Source organism: Struthio camelus, chromosome 3 (genome assembly GCF_040807025.1).
Source record: "Struthio camelus isolate bStrCam1 chromosome 3, bStrCam1.hap1, whole genome shotgun sequence".
Classification (NCBI taxonomy): domain Eukaryota; kingdom Metazoa; phylum Chordata; class Aves; order Struthioniformes; family Struthionidae; genus Struthio; species Struthio camelus.
Window position 1 is genome coordinate 80,517,371 of NC_090944.1, and position 25,714 is coordinate 80,543,084.

The window sequence follows — 25,714 nt, forward strand, 5'->3', positions numbered from 1 at the left end:
AAGTATTTCTATCTATCTATCTCCTGCATATCTGAAATCTCTTTCAGAAATGACATGAAAAGCATGATAGGAACAAAATTCTTAGCAGCATTTCCATATGTTTTTAATAAGACAGTTTCCAAGCTAATACTTCTACAGATTCCAATGCTAAAAAAAAAAATTCTCAACCACTTTATGACGGGATTTTGCCAACCTAATGCTATATACCAGATCTGGTCTATCAGACTTGTCAAGAAAAAATAGTCTTTGTGGAGTGATATGCCACAACAGATGTCACTTTGGTTGGATTTAGTTAGATTTTTCACTTTTATATGCAACTCAGATGGGACTACTGCTTAATTTTCACGACTGCATTTCTTTCATAGCTGAACAAACTGAAAATTCCCCTTTCATTTTACTAGATGAATGGCTTATGACAGTAAAAGTCTGCTTTCTGAGTCATGCCATAGTTAAGTAAGTAATGTTAACCAAAGCAGTGATAAATATTTGATCATTAAGGCCAGGTTCATAGTATACTAATACTATAAAAGTTTTATTAGAAAAATTTAGAGCAAGAGGAAATCCTTTGGGGGAGGTTAAGAATGAAGGTAAGATGAACAATTAAAGGAGACTGCTTTTCAGAAGACATGAATGTTTAATCTTCTCTTCCTCTGACTGACAGCTTTTTGGTCACACCATAGTCATGGAATACCCAATCATTCTTATAAATCAAACAAACCTGGAATGTAACTCATGAAAAACTTAACTGGATTTGTATTTCTCTGTTATGGCACTCCTGATTTGTTCCAGGAAAATTAAGATGTACACAGTTATCAGAATGTTCTAAAGTATATAAAGCCTTGATTAATTACCTGCAAAAGTACAGAGTACCACAATACCTCATAAAACCTTAAGTAAGGGTTTAAGGACTATGAAGTCCATGGGAAATGCCCTGTATGCCAACATAGCCTGCTTGTTTTTGTTATTATTTATTATTGTTATTACAGTTTCCCTAAGGCATCCTGCATGGGAATTACAGTTCCATTGTACTAAGTACTGTACAAAAAAATTACACTAAGACTGGGTGATTTGCATTTCTTCTTTGTTGTGTAAATGATTGCTTTCCGTACACTTCAAAAAAGATCATATTGAAAAAAAATCCAAACTCCTAGTCACCAGTACATTTTCTTTTGATGATTTTCTTTGTCCTTCTCCTGAGAGGAGCATTTGAGGTTTAAAGGAATTTCCCAGGATAGGCATTTGGCAGGTCTGTCATCCTTGCCCTGCACGTCAAGTTGCACATCATTAGAGCCAGCTCGTTACCGTCTATTGTGAAGACAAGATGCTGACAGCAAGCTGTTTGTCTGTCTCACCTCTGCTTAAGCAGAGAAGTAGCCAAGAGCAAAAGCAACTGCTTGATCAGTTTTCAGTGGGAAAAGATAAGTGTGTTCTGTCAAGGGATCTGCATTTCCCCTAGCAAACACAAAGGAGTCCCAAAGATTTTTTTTCTCCCAAACTAACTACATAAGTTTGCTCTGATGAAAAAAAATGGTTCCTTGCACTGTTCCCCACTTACACATTGCCTGGTGGAGTTATTCCTTCCAGATATCCCTTCCTTCCTTCTTATTGCAGCATATCTAGACATCCCAGCACTCTTGAGACTCACAAAACACTCAAACCTTTGCCCCCACCCTCATCCAGAGAGCCATCCTCTCCACCCCTGACAATTGCCACTATTCTCTCTCATGAGCACCCACATAAATATCTGTACTTACAGCATCCACTGAGCTAAGCACCCCAACCCCTCAGTAAGCTAACCAAAGAACTCCACAGAGAAAGCAAATGCAATATGTAATGATTCTTTGGAAACTGGTAAATAATTAATTTAATCATTTTCTGTTACAGGTCATTAATTTTTACTGCTCTCAGATGGCTTGCTGTTATGGAGAATAAGCTTAATAAATCTCGAGTTCTAAGGGTCAGGAATTCTGGACACATGCATCCAAACCCATATAAGCCATTACTGACTGTGTGTTGCTAGTTCTCCTCTGTGCCGAGAGGATATGGGCCTGCAGCAGGCTGCCCTGCGGACTGTTCGTGCTCCAGGTAAATCTGTACTGGGTTGCACCTTTATTTCTGAAGTTCTCCACTTCGGATTCGGATGTGTTAATCGAAGCAATGGCTTGTACAGTCATCCACACCAGCACAAAGTAAACACAGAATAGGCTTTCTCTGTGGAGTTCTGACATGGTAGTGTTTCATACCCACTCTGAACTCCCTTTGTACTGATGAAACTGGGTAAGCTGCAAAAAAGGTCCATCTCTGGAGAACTAGACAGTCTGAGTAATCTCAAGATATAACTGCTCAGGAGCTAGAAATATTTGAGCTTCAATCCCATAAATTCAGCCACGGTAGGCATCCGCAAATAGCACAATTGAAGTCAACATGCATAGGGCTCCCCATAATAATCTAAGGGATCAGTTTTATGAAAGATGCTACTGGTGATTCAAAGGAAAACACTATAGGGATGTAAATAATGTATGGGCTACCTGGGCCTCTCTTGCAATTATACATTTTCATTTTTGGTAATCAGAGAGACACAGCTAGGATTTTGCCAAGACAAAAGCTTCCCCCAGAGTCTTCTTGTCCTGGTGGAGGGACCCATTTACTGAATAATTATTGTGATGAATGTTAACTACATGCTGTAATGTTGTTATTATAGCACAGTATTTTCCTGAAACAAACACAGCAGCGCAAAACAGCTGTAGCTTTGAGACTGCCTAATATACCCCAAATCACAACTGAACATAGGAGACATCCAGAAAAAAATATTCGGGCATTTTAGGGATGAATTAGTCACAATTTGCAAGATTTCATATGCCTATGAAACAAATAAGCAGTTTTTCCAAAAGTTATAATATTGTTTTAAATAACAACATCTAAAAGAGTCAATATACATTGCAGTTGTTCATAGAAAACATCAAGCTTCTTATTCATTATCTGCTATTTGAAAAACAAACACAGAGGTTTGTGCTCCTGAATGAAAATAATCATGATGAAAAGTATAGATTTCCCATAGAAGAATCCTGATGTTTTTCAGAGGAACTTCTCATGCTACCTGTCAACATAAGAAGGTGGAGAATAATGTTTGATAAGATTCATTGCACAGAGATGACAGATTTCTGCCCTTGGAAGTTTTCATGAATACCAGGATGCTCTTCTTAATCTAATGAATTCAAGATATACTGAAAATGAGGGCAGGAAAAAATTCTGGATAAATTCTTTCACTCACACATAGCATACAGTGGCTAGGATATGTTCTTTGTCATTTAAAATACTGAACTTATTTATGATACTAAAATAAAATTTATGATAATTTATGATACTAAAATGCTAACTTTTTGATATGTTTTCTATTAAGATCAATATAGAAGTCAGAAAATGTAGATTTTTCTGGGACTTCAAACATAACAACAGTCACAAGGAACAAGATAGGTGATAGCAAAATGACGATAGTTATGGAAAAAAATCCTAAATAAACGTGTTGATTACAGGTCATGCAACATAACGGGACCAGGCATTCCTCCAGATGGATGTTGTATGATGAGAGATATAACCTTCAGGCTAGACTCATGTTTTTCTTGTACGGGAAATCCACGTCTGTAAGGTCTCAGAAAGTAGAACATTCATGAAAGGATACCCTTCCAGTGGGTGACTTGTCGCAAATGACATAAAGATTGAAAGAATAAGCAATGAAGGGTACACGAGATGAAAAGGAGAGGTTGGAGGTTAGAGAACACCTGCATCCTTTCACCTCCACTAAGAGCTGGGTTTTGAAAATATCAAAACCTTGAAGCCAGTCTCATATGAATCTTTTTCTAAGACTACCTGGACTAGTAAGAGAGAGGCTTTTTTTCCTCCACTGCTCTCTTCTCCTCCTACATGACATTTTGCTATGAGGGAGAGGGGAGGGAGCAATAAACACATTTCATCTTCATTTTTAGAAGTTGTAAAATAGGAAAGCAGAGAGAATAAATAAGTTAAAGGCTAATCTACTTGCGTCTCCGGGTAGACTATTTCCCCTTCTCCAATCTCTCTGCTGCTCCTGTACCAACTGTCTTGCTATTTAGATCAAGGCAGATGCTCTTGTAAAGCCCTGCAAGTATGGCAGGCTAGTCTGGGCAGCGGCATTAAAGTGCAGTACATAGCGCCAAAAAGGGACACAAGAGCAGCACTATCTGGGGAGCATGCCCAGAATATGACATTGCAGGGTGTAGCATTCAGTAAGCATGAGAGGGAAAAGGGAACAAAAAGGAAGGAAATTTGGGAAAGGATAGAGAAGGATGTAAGAGACTGGAAACCATGGGATAACAATCAAATTTGTAGAAAACGGGAAAGGGAGGAAAGAGAGAGGGTGGATAAGGTATACAATGTTGTCAACCTCTGTTTTTCAAAAATGTTAGGTCAACCTTCCAAAATGATCATTTCAATAGATAGATTTGGGGAAATTACAATGAATTTCCCTCCTCTCTGTATATTCCTGTTTTCAAGCTTTTCTCTGATTCATGAGAATTAGAAATATACTTTTGAGATGAGAAGAATTAGCATTGATCTCCTTGATTCTGTCACTTAAGGATGAGGAACAACTGAAGTAAAACAAAAAAGGTTCTTATAGCAATTCTTCTTAGAATAATAATAAATGAGGTTCTCCACAGAATATTCGTGTCCCTCCTTCTGTCTTAACAATATTGGGTTTGTTCCTGTCAGGTGCTTAGGTAGCACACCAAGCTTCCTGCCCGCTATTAAACACTCCATTCTCTCTTCCCTTCCTTTTAGAGCTCCTTTCATACTAGACCTTATGGGACATCTTCACATGTCTCTGGTGTCATTTCCTGTCAATCCTCTCTTCCTGTCAAGTTAGTCTTTTTTTTAGTCTCCAAATCATCATTTTACTCTGACTGCTGACATATCCTGCGGGAAAAACCTTGTTTATTATTCTTACATGGAGTAAATGATGTATGACTTTAGCACTGTACTTCAGGGAAATAATTACTTAAACTTCCTTATACTTTAAGCTAAAATTACATTTCTGTTTACACATGTAGTTCCAAACAAGTCAACAAACTCACTGATTCTTCAATTAATATCAGAAGGATTAGTTCTTCTGCCTAGAATTACATAAAAAGAAGCTAATTCATCAAGATCTTTATGATTTTTCCTCGTATGAGATTTGTCCGTGTTCACTTGAGATTGGTCCTAATTCGTTCAGCTGAGTGCTGTTCAAAGGTGGACATTTGACAAAGATGTTCTGCCCTCGTAAGAATGCAAGGAAATGTGAAATGATTTCAGTTTCAGTAGCTGAAAGATTCTGGGACTGTATTTGCAGCATATTTTTAAGTATAGCACTAAAAAAAAGAACTTTTTGATGCAGTCCATACGGTGGCACTGTCTGACAATGTTTGCTTTGTCTACTGGTCCAAAGATCAAGTTGAAAAAGAGCTATTTTAGCATGTTTGATCCAAATGCTTTTAAATATTTTTTTTTTTTAACTGAAGCATTATTGAATAGGTGACATTATGTGATTAAAGGCTCATCTCCACCACACAATGGAGCCCAGAGGAACAATTACAGGAGGAGGAACCCCAGTAACCTAATCAGAGCCAAGGGACATCCTCTCCCTGTTGCTACCTGAGCATCAGAGGAGGAGATCTTCCCCACGGGCCAGGGGTGATGTCCTGCAGACGAGACAACGAGAGAGGCTCTCCCCACACCACACCACCTTACAGACTAAGGGAGGTTACTGCCTACAGGGGCATGGGACTCACAGGATGCAGGGGAGGAGCATCTTGGGATTACACAAGACTTTCGGGGTTTAGGGAGGAACAAATGTGGGAAAATAGAGGAATGAGGGGATTAAAGAGGCCAGTTGCATAACAGGGGCTAGTCACTGCCCTTGTCTGGCCATGCCCTATGCCCGATCAGCGCAGTTTGTCCTGTCATTTTATTAAACTCCATTTTTAATCCTGTGTGCATATGCGTGTTTGGAAGTCTACATGGAGCAACTGCAGTTGGACCAGTGATCACAGGGACCCTTATGTCTGTGGTGCCAACACCTGGTGAGACCGCAAATGTACATACTGTGGGTGGGGGCGTATGTCAGTGAGTAATCACTAGCGAATATCAAGCCAGACTGGCTGGTGAGTAGCCTAAGAGGTTTGGGAGCCAGGCGGCGAGGCAGTCATAGGTCTGGGCTGGATTCTGGAGAGATCGAGAGTCTGTGAGTTGGCTCCCAGAGGGACCAGGGGTTCCAGGCCTGCTGCTGGGGAGACAAGGAGATCTGGGGGTTGGCTACTGGCAAGGCTGTAGGTCTGGACCAGCTGCCGGAGAGACCCTTTTGCAGGTAGGTAGGGGTGTGTGCATGCGTGCCTGCGTGCGTGTGTGTGTGCGCATGTGTGTGTGTGTGAGAGAGAGAGAGAGAGAGAGAGAGGCAACTGGGAGAGCAGAGGATCCAAGGACAAGCTACTAGGTAGATGGAGAGTTGAAGACTACTTCCTGGGCGATCTGTGTGTGTGTAGGTGTGTGAAAGCGGGTCTCAGTACCAGCAATAAGCATGGGGCTGCAGGCCATGGGCGCTCGCATGCCCATGTCCCAGTGACTGGGGAGACTGGGGATCCAGGGATCAGCTACTGGAAAGACTGAGTATTACTGGGAGATTAAGACTAGCTATTGGAGGGATCCATATTGTATAATGTGTCCATACATACACACACACACACACACACACACACACACACACATATATATATATGCATATGTTTTCCACTAACAGATTTTCATCCTGATCAGCCAGAGAAGGGAACAGGATCAGGCCATTTGTGGTGCTTGTTTCTGTGTGACTGCTGAGTTTTCTGTCTGTGTTATCCGTGTAGCTGGCTGTGCATACAGGTACATGCATACTGTGAGTGTGTATGTCTATTGGGAATACACGTTGGCAATTCACGTTCGCTCCTGGCTGAAGCAGGGAATGTGGAGCTGTGGCAGCCTCGCCTCTATAGGACTACTGGATTTGGCAACTCCTAACAGCATGTATATGATTTTTAGATCTTTTAAGTACTTCTGCTTGCTTACGACCTTTAAGTAATAACATTTAATCTTATTTTAAACTATACTGGGGTGCTTGCTTTTCATTCCTGTTTCGTATTTTGAGTTTTAAAAAATATTTTCCAATTTAGTGGAATTCATGAAGCATAAATGAGAAAAAATGGTACACAGTACATTTCAAAGAGTTATAATGAGTTTCTTGACAATAATGAGGTGACTGATATCAGAAACAAATGCCATTTGCTTTATCTCAACTCTTGCCATATGCTAGACTAAGCTCATTCTGTGCATTCACAGGCTTTAAATCTTAATTAGGAATCGCTCAGCTATTAGAGGTTTGATGACTTCACTTATAAGAACGTATCATGTACCATGGTATCACATACTAGCGCTAGTGGATGATTTTTTTTCTGTATGTCTGCTCATAGGTTCCTTTTATGTAATCTCATCCCATCACTTTAATTCCTTTCAGCACAATACACGCAAAGTTAAACTTTCTTTCGTTGCACTTCATGTAATTCAGTGTAACTCCTGTCAGAGGAGGTACATTTTCTGGCTTCTAGTTGTATCCTCATTTACACAACTTGTTGTCAAAGCCTGTTCATCCGAGTCCTGTTGCAGTCAAATACAAAACGTAAACTATATAAAACTTCTATGTAGAAAAAAATCCAAAGCTCTTTATACGGTGCATGAAAGGAATATATAGACATGCACAACTCTCTCAGGAGGTGTGTGGCAATTTTTTGATATTGCACATTGATACGATGTGGCAGTTTAGGACAGGAAGGAAGTGGCAATTACTGCTTGCTGCAAAAACTGCAGGAAGAAGGATATGTTCTGTTGCTTAAACCAGTCGTAACATCACAGATGACAGTGAGAAGACTTGGAAGAGATCAAGAGACCTAAAGACATATCTTTTTCCCAACAAAGTTATCAAAAAAATGAAAATGCCTTCCAAGAAGATAATTACCTAGTCTCTACTTTAAAATTTCCCATGCTGGAGGTTTCACTTCCTCCTTACATCATGCGGTCCAAAGCTTTACTTCCTCCTAAAATTTTCTGTTCTGATATCTAAATCATGTGCTTAGGCACCTTACTTCTTGTCTTATGCACTGCAGACCCTGAGAAGAGACGATTCCCTTCCTTGGGAGGGAAAACAATAAAAACGCAGTTTTTCGCGTAGTCCTTCATGTTTTTGAAGGCTCTTGGAATGTCCTATCACCTTCTATTCTCTAGATCAAACAGCCCTTTCAGTCTTTTCTCTTGGATTATGCTTTCTAGAGCTCCAATCATTCACATCATTCTCCTTTGGATTCTATTTTGGTTTAGCTCTTTCCTGAAGTCTAGTGACCAAAATTGGACCAAGCACAGAGCGGTACAATAGTGAAACAAACAAGAAGCACTATTTTAGCTCCTTTAAAGGCAATATTTCTGTTCTTAGGGAGACCGCACTGAATTCTTCTGTGCCAAAGACCTTACATCTTAGTAAAAGCTGTAGCTGTCAGGAATGCTGTCTTTTGTTATACAGAACCAAGAAATTCCATGTACTATGTCATCAGTTTCATTTATGATACGGTCTGTATCTCCTTGCAGTTTGTAATAGTTTCCCAGAGTACTCAGGAGCCAAGTTCATTAGGGGATGCGTGCTACCCTTCAGCACATGGCTGGATTTGTCCACCAGAGCTGTTTGTCTAGCTGTGATCTGTCCTTAGCAGAGGACTTCTTAGCTGGCAGCTCTTGGAAGTATGCGGCACGCTAAACAATTTGTTTTGGAAATGGTAGGGGCCTCAAAGCAATTTTTGTAGCTTCTTTTTCTCTTTTTTCTTTGTCTACAGTGGAAGTAATATTTTACTCTCAGCCTAAGCAATGCTTACATCTAGCAAAAAATCCTTTTTTAGTACGGCCATTTAACTTTAAGCCTGTTTAACATCTTAGTGGAATCAAGTATATGTTTAGAGTAAGGATGGTGTTAATCTAAAACAAATAAAAATATCTGAGTATGTTTCTGACTTTTCAAAAATTCCCAGTCATGATGACTTTCCATGCATGGAAAGTTAGGGGACCTCTTGTCAGAATTGCTGTACATTAGCAAATGTAATCTCATTTCCTTCCAGAAGTGCTACTGACAAACACACTACTAACAACACGCTTTTAGTTTGTGATTTTTAACAATTAAAAGTAAGATTACAAAGTGATGATGACAAATTGTAGTGTGACTTCCCTAGGATATTGAAGATAATATATTTTCTGCAAAAAAATCTGAATAAGTAAGTATAGCGAAGCTTTCAAAGGCTACCACCCTAGTTTGGAACACATTTTTCTTACAAGGTAGCGTCCAGCTTTCTCCACAGTTGGAATTGAGATTTTATATAAGAGCAAATAGGAAGAATTAAGAGCGATATTGTATTCTTGTATAATGTATGATGAGGAAGAGATTTAAATAAGAAGCCAGTAAATTTTCTGTTGGTTTCCTGGTATAACTGATAAGCAGGACACACCTCAGTCATTTTTAGCTGAACTTTTAGAGCATATAGTGCAGTATGCAGTGCTACAATGTAGAGAGTGAAGGAAGCTTATACTAACAAGCACTTTTATTTCTTGAACTGCTTTAAATGATATTATTATGTAAAGTCTAAGCTTCGGGAGTGAAAAAGTTGTTCTCTCTCATATTAACACTAACACTCTCAACCTAGGAAGGTAAAATAAAATATTTTCTGAAAGAGATAGCAAAATGAGGCATTTCTTCAGCAAAAAGATATGTGTGGAAAGGGGAAACTCAAAATCATGTCAGCATCCACTTCCTTTGCCATCTTTTATGCTGCAACCAGCCTGGGGTAAGATAAAGAAGAGATAAGAAAGCATCAGATGAAAAAAGGCTTTGTGGTTCTCCTCCTGCACCTCCCCCCCCCCCAAAGAAAAAAAAAAAAAGAGAGAGAAAGAGAGAAGAAAAGAAAAATAAAAAGATGAGGAAAACGTCAGGGCCATTATGCCTGACTACACGCATTGCGAGGAAGAGAGAATTTTTGCGGATGGCTGGAGCTGACCTAAATATATATACCCCAGTTTCACCAGAACGCTGGCTGTAGCTCCCAGGTTGTCCTTTTTTCCCACACAACCTCCTGGCCTCAGGCGTGTGGACTGCACTGTACTGACACTGCATTGTGTCGGGACAGATGCCACAGGTGACAACGTCCATACCGCAAGGGCAACGCCAACGCTAACACGACTAATGCTAAAGGAAGCGGGTGACGCTGAGTAATACCTCCGCTGCCTAACTCGGGCACTCAGGAAACACCCTGCACTCAAGCGCTGCAGAACCACTGCAGTGCTGCCAGAAAAGATGAAAACTAAGGGGGCACCTGGGCACCGTTCCCCCCAGATTCTCCATTTCAGCCCTATACGAGGGCACGGCCGGCGGCGCGGGTGTCCCCCCCCCCCAGTGTTGTTATGTAAGTCCCCGCGCGTCCCAGTTTGCTGGCGCCGCTCCGCAGCCCGCACCGACGGCGATGCCCTGCGGCGACGCCAGGCAGGGCGATAATAACGGCAGCAGCCGTAACGGTCGAAACAGCAGCGAGCACCGTACGGCCACCCGCAGAAGGGCTTGGCCGACGGCTAGAGCACAGGCCGGCGGCGGGCCGGGCCGGGCCGGGCGGCACCTCCGCGCCGCGCAGCCACCGCCCCCGCGCTGGGGGCGGCCGCAGCCCGCCGCGGGTGGAGGGAGGGAGGGGAGATGTGACAGGGTGGCCCCGACCGGGTAGGCGCCGCAAGGGCAGGGCAACACCACACACACGGCGCTGGCCGCCCTGTCCTCCGCCCCCCCCCCCCCCCTGCTTCCTCAGCGCAGGCCGGCGGCGCCGCCGCCGCCGTGTTGTGCTCGGTAACCAGGGAGCCGCCGGCTTCCCCGCCCCTCCCCGCCCCGCCCCGCCCCGGCCCGGCTCGGCTCGGCTCGGCTCGGCTCGGCTCGGTCCTCCCGCCGCGCCGGGCGCCCCCGGGCGCGGCGCAGCGCGGAGCGGCGCAGCGCGGAGGTAGGGCGCGGGCGGCGGCGGCGGGGCGTGTGGGTGGGGGGCGGCTGGCGGGGGTCCGGGGGGTAGCAACGCCTGAGGCGTGCGGGGCAGCCGCCAAACCGGGGTGAGGTTCATGCCCAACTGGCTGCGGTGATTCAGGGTTTTTTTCCCCGCTGTCCTCGGTGGGATTTTGCCCTTCGCGAGCGCGGAGGTGGCAAATACGCACCAGAGGCAGGGCCCGGGTCTGCCTCATGCCGTGCCCACGTGTGTGTGGTACAGATGTGCCCGTTTTTATTGTGCTCAGTCACACGCTGCGGACCAAAACGTCTTTTAGTCGAGGCAGGTGTTCATAGGCACCCCCAAGAAGCCAGTTTTAAGGTGGGTTGCAGGCGATGATGATGCAAAAAGCACAAGTGCACTGCAACAGAGATGCGTTGAGTCAATACGCTTCCCGGTACGTGTGATAACTCCCCACATGTAAGAGCTACTGAAATATTAATAGCAAGGTTGCACCTAGGATTTTGACGACCATATTTTCAACCATATACCTATTGGGGGCAAAAGTGCTTGTAAGGACTGTGCCACAATCTGCTATTATAACCCGTGTTTCTCAAACCGATGAGCATGTACTTATGTAAATCGTCTAGCTGATGCTGAGGGAAACTCCGGTGCTCATCACTATGAGGGGGTTTATATCTATGTGGTTTGTAGGGAAACAGTATGTGTTGTTTCTGGCCGCCTGCCAGCCCGCTTCAAGTGCTGAGCCTGTTAAAGACTCTTAACAGGCACGCACTTTCCTGCTGTAATACCTAGTGATGGTTTGTCTGCTTTCCGTGACCTCCGATAATTATTTTCACAATTCTTGTGTGTGCTTTAACACTTAAACAAACCTGAAGTTTGTATAACGAAATGCTGATGGACTATGTTGAGATATTGCCACTGGCTAGTGAGTATCAAGGTGCTCTCTTATGTTAACTGGCAATCGGAAATGCCTTCTTGGTTGTTGTACTAGGCTTCATGTACTGAATTACATGACAAAATGGTTTACAAGGTACAGCATTAACATTTTTAGAGCTACTCACTTTTTTTCGGTAGGAGTCTATGTCCGTTGCCCCATGGGATGTTCGAAGCATTATTTAATGCGTGGAAGTTTCCACTGAAGAAAGGAGCTATCCAGAAGGAATATGGTGCTGCATGTGGTAGTGATCCACTCCTTGCAGACTCTGTTACATGTGAAGATAGAAGTAATAATGTCTCCACTTCCTTCAATTTCTTTTAATTTATGTTCTTTTTTTTTTTTTAAATTACCTTCAGGCATATATGTCAATGGCAAATCTGTGTTCCCGAGGATAAAATACCTGTGGATAGGTATTAAGTATCAATGAGCCCAAAGTCATACGTGGCTTTTTTTTTTTTTTTACTTTAAATTAAATAATTGTAATAAATGCCAGCAGTTGTTTGGGCTGTTGCACTTCAGACAGACACAAGAATCTCATCAAGACTATATACCTTTATGCAGCGTTACTTTCAGTTTATTAAAATAGGAGAATCCTCAAAGGATTGTTTTGTACTTCAGGACCTTAGTACCAGCTTCCTGTCAGCCTCACTAGAGCTGTACTGAGTTACACAGCCTGGCAGTGTGTACACTGGTCAAAGAAAATAACACTTTGAATACTGGAGTTAAGGAGGGCAGAAGTGCACAGGCAAGGAGGAGCGTCACCCTGGTAGTGTTTAAATACATGCTAGCAGAGCGTGGAAGTGCCTGGCCCCGACGAGGATCTCACTGTGTGAGGCACCAAACAAAATGTGAATCCCTGGGGGACCTCCAAGGAAAGCATACTCAAAGTGATCGTCGCAATTGTAGAGGACTTCTGTAGATCAGGCTGGAAGATACGTGTGTATGCATTCACAGTTCAAACAGATACCGCGTTAATACATCTCAGTTACATTTTGTAAAGGAAGTCAGTTGTGGCTGACTTCTTTCTCTCGGGTAGTGACCGCAGTTATTAGGAAAATACATGCATCATACACAGAAATTTTTTTCTGTACTTCACTTCTTTGTTACCGTGGCTAGTGACAAAACCTTTAGAGCTTTTGTGTCTCCTTGGAGGACACAAAAATAACAGCAGCAGCGTACTTCTGAAGCAACTGAACTTTTACCTTTCTTTCTGTCAAAGGCACAGATTTAATGAGCAAAATAGTAGTATTTCCACTTTTCCATTCATACAGGGGCTAAATCAGCCCTTTCCTCCCAAAGTCTGCTTGAGCTAAGCTTTCTTGCTTGGGAGATGTGCACAAATACCGAGGAATTAATACTCACTTGCTTATCTTACACTCTTTTTGACCCACCCTTTCCTGAGATGCTTCAGTGTTTTCTGTTTTGGTTTTCTCTCTCTTTTTTTTTTTTTTTCTTCTCCTACGGACTCGTTCTCTGCAAGAGCCTTGTGCTAATAGTCTTATTATATCACAGAAATCCTGGGTGCTGTGTCTGTATTAAAATGAAAAAATCAGAACTGCTCCCCTATCATTAAACAGCTTACACATTACATCCCAGCTTCACTCTGTCCTATTTGCTTGTGTACTGTGACCTCTGATCTTAATCTTGGCCCATCTTTGCCTGCGCAGATAGTAAGCTCTTTGAGGCAAGGATTATATCCTGTGTTTGTAAAATGTAGTGAGCTACTGATCCCAGTCTCCTAGTATTACCAACATCTATATAAACAGTAATACATTCCTGCAGAATTTCAATGGCAGGTTTACTTAACCTGTAGTATACACTATATTTAACTTTTTGTATCAGAAGGACAGTGAACTACCTTTCTTTGAATATATCTAACAATATATATCCTGCCAAATTTTCTGAAAAATAGCAAGACTGCCTTCTGTTTTGTCCTGGAACCCTTGGCAATTTTGGTACAAGTGGAATGACAGCTTTGAAGACAACAGTCCAAGTTTCGTAATACCATGGATTTGTGTCCATTCCAAAGAGAAAACAATAGAAAGTAGAAAATGAAATATTTGTAATGGGAGACAGGTCAATTTGTAATATAAATCGGAACACTCACTTGTTGAAATATAAGCCCGTAGATAGGTGTGTGCATGACTGGGGTCCTACAAATCATTTTGAAATAACAGATTTATAGTTATAGGTAAAGCAAAGAAAATGTGTGTCCTGCAGATGCCACACATTTAAATGTCAGATGTCTAAATTACTTTGAATCCTCCAAGTTATTCAATCCAGTTGCATACCCTCAACTTCCTGCAAAATGCGGGACTTCTGTTCAGGGCCAAACAATGCTGAAGTATAATTACAGGAACTAAAATCATCTGGAGCTCCAGAAGGGATCCAGTCCCTTCCCTCCCCCCCAAATAAAACAAATTTCAGTACCTGTTGCAAACCTCCGGGTAACTACAGCACATTCAGCCAGTTTGGAGTTGGATGATCAGTTAGAACATCTTGTTTCAGTATTCCTGTTCCAATTCCAATTCCTGTTCTTTTTCAAAGCTTGTAATATGTCTCTTCTTTCACCTTTTCTGTTCAAAAGCAATGCACAGAGTAGAGAAAAGGAAGCACAGAAGTGATGGTGCTGGGATTTGGGGGCCATGCTATCAAAAACACCTTTCAGAGCCAAAATTACATTTTTCCATGATCTTATGCAGTGCAAAGTTATATCCCATTACACTTGGGAAAGTTCCACTGTGCACTGACTTGTACTGAGTAGTGCTTGAGCGAGCAAGTACAGATTTGCTATTTAACTATCTATAACAACTACTAAAATGACTCTTCTGTTGGAGTGGATTTTGAAGAAGAGTCAGGATGTTCCGTGTTCTCTGAAAATAGTCTAAGAGTCTGTTTGGATCGTTCTATCCCGCTTCTTCATCCTAACTCCTACTTTTAATATATTCAGTTGACATTACCCACAGCTTGATAGATTTATTCAGGTATGTTTAAAAGCAGATTCTCAATTCATCAGCTACAGGTTTTCAGTGTACTGGGATCAGTTTTATGAAGTTGTTCTTTTTTAACTTTGCTTTTTTCCTAGATACTGTTGTTTCCATTTCTGTTGTACCTTTGTCACTGTATTTATCATAAGTGTCTTCAGTGGAAACAGCAGCATAATACTCACTGAGGTACATTAATCTCAACTTGATCTTATTTTCTACCTTCTTTTTAATTATCTGTCCCAGATAAGCTAAAGGAAGCTAGCTGTCTTTACTTCCTTAGTCTAACTCAAATGGACTTGCAGCAAGTCTCTCTTTATCCCTGTAGATACCACGTGCTATGGCAAAGCTCTTTACTTCTCATCCTTCATTTCTGCCTACTTACTGTAAATATTGTTTCTGAGGTGATTGTTTTTCCAAATATGTCTGGGGGGCTTCTGTACAGTCTTTTCTGCCCTGTCTAGGGGTACAGATGCTACTAGCCCTTGGACTTAAAGAAATTCCCAGCCTGCTCTACAGGGCAGACACTGCACTCTTCAGTCCAGTTGATCTCTCTACCTCGTTTCCTTTTTTTTTTTTTTTTTCCTTTTAAGGATTGTCTCTTTAGATTATCTCCTATCTGCCTACATGCTTTGGTTTACTCTTCGAATAGGTTGGACTGCATCAATTCCTTTATCAGAGCTAGTCCTGTGACTAGCTTTTTTCACTATTAACTAAAACTCAACTTAAAATATCTGATTTTGTGATTATTTGATGTAGAAATTGCAGCTATGACCTCCAAAAAATTCTGGTTCCTACTATTATGAGAATCGTTTATTCTTGATTAACATGAGGGTCACTGCTGTCTTGTAGAATCACATCATTTTTAAAAGCATTTATCTCTCTGATAGCATTTTGAAGACCTCTTATGTTTCAGAAACTGAATCTATGGATCAGAGTAGACCTTTAGTCCTATTGCAGTAAGCTACGTTTGGAAATCGTGTCCTGGAAATGATTTTTGATTTGATCAATTCTGTACTACCATTTCTTAGTTCAGGGAAGTCTGTCTCATCATTAACGCCTAATGCTGCTCCAGCAATTGACCTTATTTCTGTCTTTCCTGAGATTTTGTTCAGTTCTTGTGTTGCAGTCATTTTAGTTGCTCCGTCATGTTTCTTATATCTGTGTAGCATTTGATAATGACTTCTAGCTGAAGTAGTTTCTTGAGTTCATTACCGTTTTTTTCAAATATTTCTCTTTGGTCTCTCCCAGATTCCTAGACAGATCAGACACAGTCCTTTCTCTGGCTGACACCTGTCTATTTCTCACTCTCATCAATATCTTTACTTTGTTTCTCCTCGTTCGCTCTTCTTTGTCTGGAGTTTCTGTATCCATTACTGCTAAACTTGGATATTATAGAAGTTTAAAACTCTGTTCTCAGGTGCAAGTCTTTATCTGAGACCGTTGTTTGGAATCATTCTTAGAGTAGAAGGCACACTTTTAATCAGCGTCTCTCTGTAGGTGCACATCCCCAAATCTTTTTCACAGCCTGAGTTTCTGAGTAATCTTTTATGTTCATTAATATTCCTTTGCTGTCCTTCTCTGAGCGCTGGAAGGGCTCATCTATGTTTTCACATCATTAGAAATCTTCCGCAGGCTGCTGTATGTGGCATCGGTCTGTTGTAGTGGAAATCTGACATTTGTGCTGACTTGAAGGACAGTCAGAACATTTTTCATTCTTTTTTTAAGCCATGTTTATTTTCAGCCATTGGTCCAAATCTTACGTGATTGCTCCTAGCAGACATCTCTCTCTCTCTCTCTCTCTCTCTTTGAACCACTCGGGTGACAAGCTTGTCTCTTTTCCTTTATCATGTTTTATAAACTTTGAGAACTAAAAAATAAAATATGACCTAATCTTACCAATGGTATTTTACACTTACCAATAAAGAGAAATAGATTGTTTGCTAATCATTCAGAGCATTCCTAAGCATAGTGGAAAAAAAATTAGACTAGGGACCTGGAAAAATTGAGAGATGATAGGTTTAGTAATTTTCTCCATAGAGGAGACAGCCTACTTTTCTGGCATTTGAAGAGAGGAAAAAGTACAATCCAGAGAGTTTAAAACTGCATCAAACCATAGCAGATTGCTAGACATAGTGCTTTTTGTATGAGAACAGAAGGTTTTTTTTCCTTTTTTGGTTTAAAATCTCACTACCAGGATATTGATACAAAAAAATGGAATTAGCTCAACTTTATCCATTAAACACAGATAAATAGTAAATTAAATAAAAATTTATCTAAATTACAAGCAATACTTGTCCCTTTCATTCCTGTTTCCTCATTCCCTGTATTTTCAGACCAAAAAAGTTAATAGTTAAAAATAAGGAATAACCACTTGTAGAATGCTAAAGCAGCAAATAGCTCACATAGTCCTTCAGGTTTATTTTAGGCTAAGATTTATGAGATTTAAGACATAAACTTGTGTGTTTTGAAAACATATCTCTTTGAAAATATATCCTTATATGTCTCGTATTGAAATGAAAAAGTCACTGCTTGTATTAAAAATGCTTTTCTGTAACTGCTATGAGAATGTTGTATGTAACTGAAATGTTAATGATTGCAAATCTGCAAAATACAATCTTTCAGTAGGACTAAAATACCTTTTGTTGCAGGCATCAACTATTTGTAAAGTCAGGAAAAATCCCCCTTCTGTGTTACATGGAATAGCTGGTGGCGCATGTAGGTTTTCTTGCTCTTTTGCCCTTTAGTTGTTGGCTGAAGACAGGTGACACTATGCCACTCTGCTGGTGCCTCCTGTGCCCTGAACTGCAGTTTTCTGCCTCTAGAGGTGACTGTGCAATTTGCACAGGAGACTCCTTCTTTCCCATCTATTGTAACTTCGCTTCTTTTTTAAAGTTTGTTAGTTCCCACCACTTGCAAAGGAATGAGGAACCATTTGTAGAACCACAGATTCTTACTATGCAGCATATAATTTAATATCAGCTACATAAATTATTAATTGCTAGTCTTCCATTTATTACTGTGCAGTGACTCAGCCTGTCGTATGAGTAGATGGAGCATATTTCTCCATTAGTTTCCCAGGCACTTTTAATTTGGAGTTAGATCAACATCTTCCCCAGCTCCTCTAAACTGGCTCCCTGACAAGTGATTTGCAGCAGCCCCCAGTGGGTGCTGCAGCCTAACGGGCGGTTGGTTGGCAGGCCCGGCCGACGCTTACCGAGCCATGCTGAGGGGGAGGCCGCCGAAGTGCCAAGGGTGCCTCACTGGGAGGAGGGGGACGCAGTGACTGCTGCGCACAAGCCCAGCTGGCTCTGCCAGCCACCTAAAAAGGTGCAAGGACCGGAGCAGAGGGCAGGGAAGAGGTGCCCGAAGGAAGGAGCAGTCGCGCGTGGGAAAGGGCAGGGCATAAGAGTCCAGAGTGTTTTGTGCAGCTTAGGTGTAGACACTTGGACAACTAGTGATGGAATTAGCTAAAGCAGGTGTTGGTGCTGGTCTGGCCATGGTGGGTGCGTGCTGCCTGTCCGTTTACGCAGGTAGATTTTACAGTCTGTTCTGAATCTTCATCTCTCAGAACAGTGCTTTCCGCAAGACTTGGATAAACTAGTTCAAAGTTAGCTTGGGTTTGCTGACTTGAGCAGCATTGGCACCTCTGAAGTACAGGGTAGAGATATGCTAAAATCATAGTGCGTAGCGGTAAACACAGTGCATGTAATATGAGTGCAATTATTCTTGGTGTTCCTCTGTAGGTGTACCTAGGTATACCTTCAGTACTTTCTTAATGGGGAACAAGGTGCATGCCTATGCAAAATGGATTTGTTTCTCAGAAGATAAGATGCTATTTGATAACGTTATCCGCAGAATCTAATTTGATAGTTTTTTTTGGACCAGATTTATTATCATGTAGGTTTTAGTACAGTTACAGCAATGTTAAGCTCATGTAGCAGTTGTTTTTCAGAGATCTTAATACCCTTAAATACCCCCAAATACAACATTGGTATGCATTATAAAAGTGAATGTACAACTTTATGTAATACTGTAGTGTGTGAATTTCATATTCGAGCACATAGTCCAGTGGCATTAGGGATTATTCTGATCAATAATTTACTGCTGCCTGTTCATTTTTAGCATGATGAAATAGAATGAGAGTTGTACAGCTTTGTTATTTTCCCAGGGATTTAATTTTTCCTCCTTCAAGCATAATATTATTTACATTAACAAGCATAATATTATTTACATTAATAAGTATTACAGTATTACTTTTACATTAATGTGTGTAACAGTATTGTTATTTCTAAAACAACATGCACAAACATTATCATGAAACTCTTGATGGCTGGTGCATTGCCAATTGTTTTTAATGGTTTGTTTTTGCAATTTCATTCCCACTGATTGCCAAGGTAGCTTTCAGCATTAATTGTGTCTCTTGCTTGAGTGTACAGTATGTGCAAAGCCTTGCACTCCTTGTTTGTTAAAATAGCTGTTAAGACTCAGGCTTCTTAGTTCTACATAGAACTGGTGCAAGTTTCCGCTAAGCCATGATACTTTCTTTTTCAGGTTGCTGTGGTTGCTTAAGACAGTGCTGTTTCACAGTCCCTGTGAGTATTTTTGTTGGACCGAGAGCAGCTGTGACTCACCCAGGCATGCTGTGCTAAAGTGGGGGGTTGACTGCTGAAAGGAGGTAGTCCAAGATCTTCATCGCACCCAGGCCAGTGGCTTAGAGGGAAGCTTCTGTCAGTAGAAGGTTACTAGCTCCAAGGAAATCATGGCCTCATCCCGGCTGGTGGCAAGATCTAGAGATATTGCCAATGTCATGCAACGACTTCAGGGTAAGTGACTGCTTGGTACACTGTCATCAATTCATAAAGGGAGGTTCCTACTTTTTACTATTAGTACAAAAACAGAAAAATATTTCTGAAGTTTAAAAATTGTTCAAAACTTACTGGAAAATGTTTATAGTATATTTGAAGAGCTCTTATTGTATGGTTTCTTTGATATAACGTCAGTAACAATGTTTAAAAAGAGGCTATTATTATGAACATGGATCCATGGGATAGGACAATGAATTACAGAATCACATAATCACAGAATGGTTGAGGTTGGAAGGAACCTTTGGAGATCGTCTAGTCCGACCTCCCTGCTCAAGCAGGGTCCTCTAGAGCATATTTCCCAGGATCGCGTCCAGGCCGGTTTTGAATATCTCCAGGGAAGGAGACTCCACCACCTCTCTGGGCAACCTGTGCCAGGGCTCAGGCACCCTCACAGGAAAGAAGTTTTTCCTCAGGTTCAGATGGAATTGCCTGTGTTTCAGTTTGTGCCCGTTCCCTCTTGTCCTGTCGCTGGGCACCACGGAGAATTGATTGGTTCTGTTTGGTTCTATTTCTCCCACCTAATTTGACTATTCAACAGTTTTCTCATAGAGAAGAAAATAGAAATTATACCCATCCTCTTCCCAGTCTACAGATAGATCTGCTATACTGATAAACTAGTATGTTAGTATAGTAATAGTTGATGTCTCCAAACAAGAACTAGACCTCATTATATTGTTAAGCATTGAAGAATTTGTTAGTCAGTGAGTTAATTATTAGTGTTCAAGTTGATGACCTTTTAAACATCATATCACAGGATATCTTTACAGTATTCATGGAGTGGAGGTTACATATGTATTAAGCTTTTCTAATAAAGCATGACTAAAAGTTATTGTCTTAAATTTTTAGAAGTTATAAACCTAGACGCTGCAGCTAAAAGCTTGCATTCAGGATGTATGTTTTTTGTCAGAATGATGCTGCTGACTAGAAGGAAATTAATGTCAGCGCTGCTAAAGTCTTCACTCCTGTTAAATATAAGGTTTAATTGTGAAGCCCTGAGCTTGTACTTTCTTTACACACCAACTCCTCATTGACTTCAACAGATGCTTATATGCATAGAACCAATGCTAGCCCCTTCTGCATCTTCTAAACCTTGAATCTTTATCCTCCTTTGGTTTTTCCTTCCATTGATTGTTTTCCAGTTTTGATGAGATATCTGAACTCAGCTTCCCAGCCAGCAGATGCAACTAGTGTACATAATTTCAGTGTACCCTCAGCTGATAAAACTGTGCATAAAGATGGAGAATCTCTCCTCTTTATGCCTGCTACATCACTTTTCCAACTCCAGAATGTTTCTGCTTGATGTTCTACAGACCTTTGTACAGTTATCTTTTCCTTGCTTTTTTTGCGTCTGGTAATTGATAGGCTACAGTCCTGAGCAACTGTTGTTCAAAGTGCATACAAACATAGAACGAATAAATATTCCTTTGCCAGAGAAGCTGTGATTTAAACATTAGGATAATAAACTCCAAGTCGATACAAACAAATAAGGGAGTGCAAGGGAAGAAGGAGGCAGTATTGGTCAGACAACAGACGGGGGTTTCAGTATACTATATGTATCATGGTATGCTATATGTTTAAAAGAAATCCTGTTTTTATATGTATTTCCCTCCCTGCCCTCTAAAAAAGAGAAATTTGAGGCAAGAAATGAAGCAGTTACGGAATTTGAGCCCATCTGAGGAATATGAAGAAATACGTGGGAGAAATCACAGTGGTGCTTAAAACTTATTAAGGTGTACTGCAAATTAAAGGATCAAGGAACACAGTAGTGTTCAGGGAAGGTTATTCAGACTAGTACCAAATGCTATGAGTGAGGAGGGGTCTACAGGAGGTATTTACCGAGCATGTGGAATATCAGTAATGGGCTCATTTGTATCCTCACCTTGTAAACATCTGTAAAGCTGTTACTGACAACATGGCTGTTCTGTTTACTTGTACCTTTTTTATGTTTACCAAATTGTTTTTCGTTTTCATATACTTTGCTTTGTTGAAGTCTGCTGCATAGTCCAGAGTTCTATTTTTTTTTTCATGATTTTTGCTTGATGTCCAAAAAAAAAAAAAGTGAACTTTTAAGTGAAGACTGTTTAGAAGAGTAAAATGTATGAAACTAAAGGCAAATTTGGCACTGTTGGCACTGCTTGTTTGAAGTCATAGCTGTAGCTGGATTCTTTGCTTATCAGATGAAATTAGTTTGGCTTTGTATTATTAGAATCTGGCTTCTGCTGCAGAAGCACTACTTCAGTAAATACTTCACCTTTGCCAAGATTTATAGCCCTTGAAGCCTAAGTCTTTTTTTAGGCTGTAGTTCTGCATTATGGATGAGCAGACAATCTGCATTGCGACTACCTTAACCCTTGTGAATTAAGGTTATTCTGCCTTTCAGAAATTATAATGAACTGACATACAGGAAGGTACGGACACAGGAATGCAGAGATATATCTTGGCTTGTTTGCATGTATCTATGCAGCAGAGCTGGTTGCATCGCTCAAGGTGACAGTAAAATTGATAATAGTCATTGTGTAACAGGAACTGGCTTGGCTTGGGGATCCTCAGTCAGTGCAGAATAACAGTTCTGCACTACATCACCTGCTTTTTTACCTGGTCTTAGGCTGCGGCAGCATAGTTTTCCTCGTGTGACGCAGTTGGTTAGGACTGCAAGATGGCAGTGCTGGGAATTTACGGGGTTTACAGGAAGGAGGTAAAGCAAGGTGTGCTCCCTCCTCCACCCTTGTCTTATGTTCACCTGACAAGCGTCCACTAAGTGCTTGTGGTGGGAGGGTGCAGGAAAGATCAGAAAAATCCTACTACTCACTGGGATTCTTAACTACAGTTTTGAAATGTCTAATGTGGATACTGTAAGTGAATGGAATCATATCAGCTTTCCTAAAAACCATCAGAGATCAACAAAGTTGTTGTTAATTTCCATTTGCTTCCCGTTGGTGGTGGTTATGGCATGTGCAGCAGAAAATGTAAACATTACAGAGTTTTTGAATAACATCATATATCACTGCCTGAGAAATGCGCTTAGGACAGACAATCATCAAGTTGGGCAGAGTGCTGGGCTGAGAATGTGTATTGCAGGCTATGCACCACCAACTGCGGTGCCTACATATGTTAGACATAGGGCTATTCATTTTGGCGCAGTCTGCAATCAAGGGAGAGAGAGAGGCATCTCCAGAGGAAATGTTATCCCCTCTGTCACTACGTCCAAAAGGGACATAGATTATTGAATTTTAATGAATGAGGGCATATTTTGAAAAAGAAATCTTTGCTATTCCTATTTTATTCTGGGGGTACTATAGCATATGTAATAGGCAAGGATTGCAGAAAAATATGGCCTTTCCACTTTAAATGGGGAGGAGGGGCTCTGAGAATTTTGTTTGTTTGTTTGATTAATTATTGGGAATGTAAATATAAATCTGTGGAAGACAGTTTCCCTCCATCTCAATCTTTTGCTAGACGTGTACCCTTCCCTGCATGGGGCTAGCATCTTTCCACTAACAATTTCTTACTGCTTGTCCTTCCCTGAGCACAAGGTCAAACAGGTGCTGCCCTGCTCTGTTGCAGCTTGGTCAGAAAAGTCAGGTCTTCAGGGATGTAAGAGGTGATGTGACTACTTCAGGAAGTAATATAACCTAAGACAGATGTTTAAGAAGGGTATAATTCATCTTCTTAAGGTGCCTCTCTCCCCTCGCTACCTGCAGAGAGAGCTGAGAGAGTATAGGGGAACACTTGATTTTTGGGTTGCTGAATTTGTGAGGAATGCCACCTTTGAAGTCCTGTGGAATACACTCAAGGCGTCCTTCAGTGTTGTTCTCTTTGTAAAATGTGTTCCTTGCTAGCAAAATTCAAGCTTTTCTAATGTAGCTTATGCTCACTAGTTTACTTGTTCATATCATAAAAGCACATGCAGAGCCTGAACAGGGCTGGCGTCCACCACCAAGCTGAACCCCTTTTTTGGACTGTCTTTGGGTTTACTCAGGGCAATAAATACTAACTGGCACAAAGACAGCAATGTTTAGCCTATAGGAAGTACACATTTCACCAGCATTATAGCTAGACATACACTGAAGATTTCTGTAGCATTTTTAATAGCTGTAAAAACCAAAACAAGGGGTGCTGGAATACAAGCTAATAAGAACCTCATGTATTTGAAATGTCTGATGTCATGAAATTCAGTCTTTTCCTTAGGTACTACACTGTTACGGGCAAACTGTGCAGTCATGCTTGGAAGAATTTTTAGGAAGCAGACATGCTGTCCTATTGAAAAAATGACAATGTCCCATTCTTCTTGGCCTTGTCACTCCCCATGCTGACTTGCTCTTATTGGCTTGTAAAGTGATATCAAACAGTCATTGTATCATCTACAGGCTTTTTTTCTTTCCACTTTCCCTCCCTCCATTTGTTTCTTCAAATTTCTCATTTAGTAGTCTCTGCCAGGCTGAGATTTTCATGAGTGGTATTGTGTTCATTACTGGATGGTCCATTCAGCCAAGCAGACATTTTTATCCTTATCTATAGTGGACAGCCCGTGCTACAGTCCTAATGCATATGCCACTTCACTTAAGTTGTACTAACATCACTGGTATTTCAAGGCTGTTATCCATTTTAACACCATTCAGTAGTAAAACCAGTTCTATGATGTACAAAGTAGAGCAATTTAAGCAATATCCTGTTACAACACAAGCATTTTACGATCTTAAAAAAAACCTACAAATGATACAAAAGCTTAAAACATGTCTTCTCAATCTTCTGTGTGGTACTGATAAAATAATTATGGGTGTACCATTTTTTTTTACAAGGCTGTTAAGCTGATTTTGGCTTGGGAGAATCTTGGGCTTTGTAAACTTCCTGTAGAGAGACTTCATAGCGCAGAGAAGCTCGAGCAGGAAGGAAGGAACATGGTCATTCACAAAGACCCATTAGGATGGAAAGGAGAGAGTTCTAGTCTTTCTAGGAGTCTTCACAGTACTCCTGAAAATTTCAGTACGCACAGGACAAATTAGCTCAAAGTGCAATAATTGGTTTATTTCAAGCTACACACACAAGCTACATACATAACACATACATACATTTCAAGCATACATACATTCATATTTAATTTTATGCCTTCCTTATATTCATGCTATTCGTAGACTACTGTAGGTTGGTTTTCTTCTGGATTGTCCTTCCTTCCTTCTTTATCATTACTGGCTCTTTCTTTTGCTTCCTTTAACGTCCTAGAATTCTTTCTTATCCATACTGTGCTATCACTAGCCAATAATCAAACACTAGATCTTTTTTTTCTTTTTTAGCTGATTGGGACTTTGTTAATATGTACCCTTACTAGCCTTTCCCTTTGGTTGTTTTCTCTCTAAGTCAACTGTGCCAACAGTTCCAGTTTAACATTAAGCTAAGCTGATTTAAGACATATGAAAGCTGCCTTGCTTCACTGGGTTCATGTTCCTGTATATCCAGGAGCACTGCTTTTTCCTCTTGCCTTACATCTGGATCAGCTGAAAACTGGTTTTGCAGAGGTCAGATGAGCTCCGGTAACAGCTAAACGGAAAGTGTCACTGTCTCCCCTTTCAGTGCCATTTACCATTTTATCTGCTGTGGATCAAACTGCTGCTTCACATTTATCAATCTAAGTGAGGCTTAAAAGGTGTGTTTAGTCAGTCAGAAGTAGAGTGCTGTGTTATCTTGCACAGCTGAATTTTGCCTCCTTATCACAAATATGGCCCCGGTTAAGGTGACTGTCTCCTAAGTTTGCTGATACATATTGGTTCCATGTAGTCCTTCTGCTGCCTTTTCTGTGCAGATCTTTGCTCTCTGAAATATCTG

At 41.0% G+C, this 25,714-nt stretch overlaps 1 protein-coding gene across 1 annotated transcript in view; it reads left to right on the forward strand.

Annotated features, from left to right (window-relative positions):
• Positions 1 to 11,080: 11,080 nt before the first annotated feature.
• The window catches only part of SYNE1 (spectrin repeat containing nuclear envelope protein 1), a 324,712-nt gene continuing 310,078 nt past the window's right edge, over positions 11,081 to 25,714 (forward strand). The window contains exons 1-3 of the mRNA XM_068938684.1: positions 11,081 to 11,105; positions 19,581 to 19,621; positions 19,732 to 19,852. Coding sequence (XP_068794785.1) covers positions 19,789 to 19,852 — 64 coding nt within the window. The 5' untranslated portion in view covers positions 11,081 to 11,105; positions 19,581 to 19,621; positions 19,732 to 19,788. The remainder of the gene's footprint in view (positions 11,106 to 19,580; positions 19,622 to 19,731; positions 19,853 to 25,714) is intronic.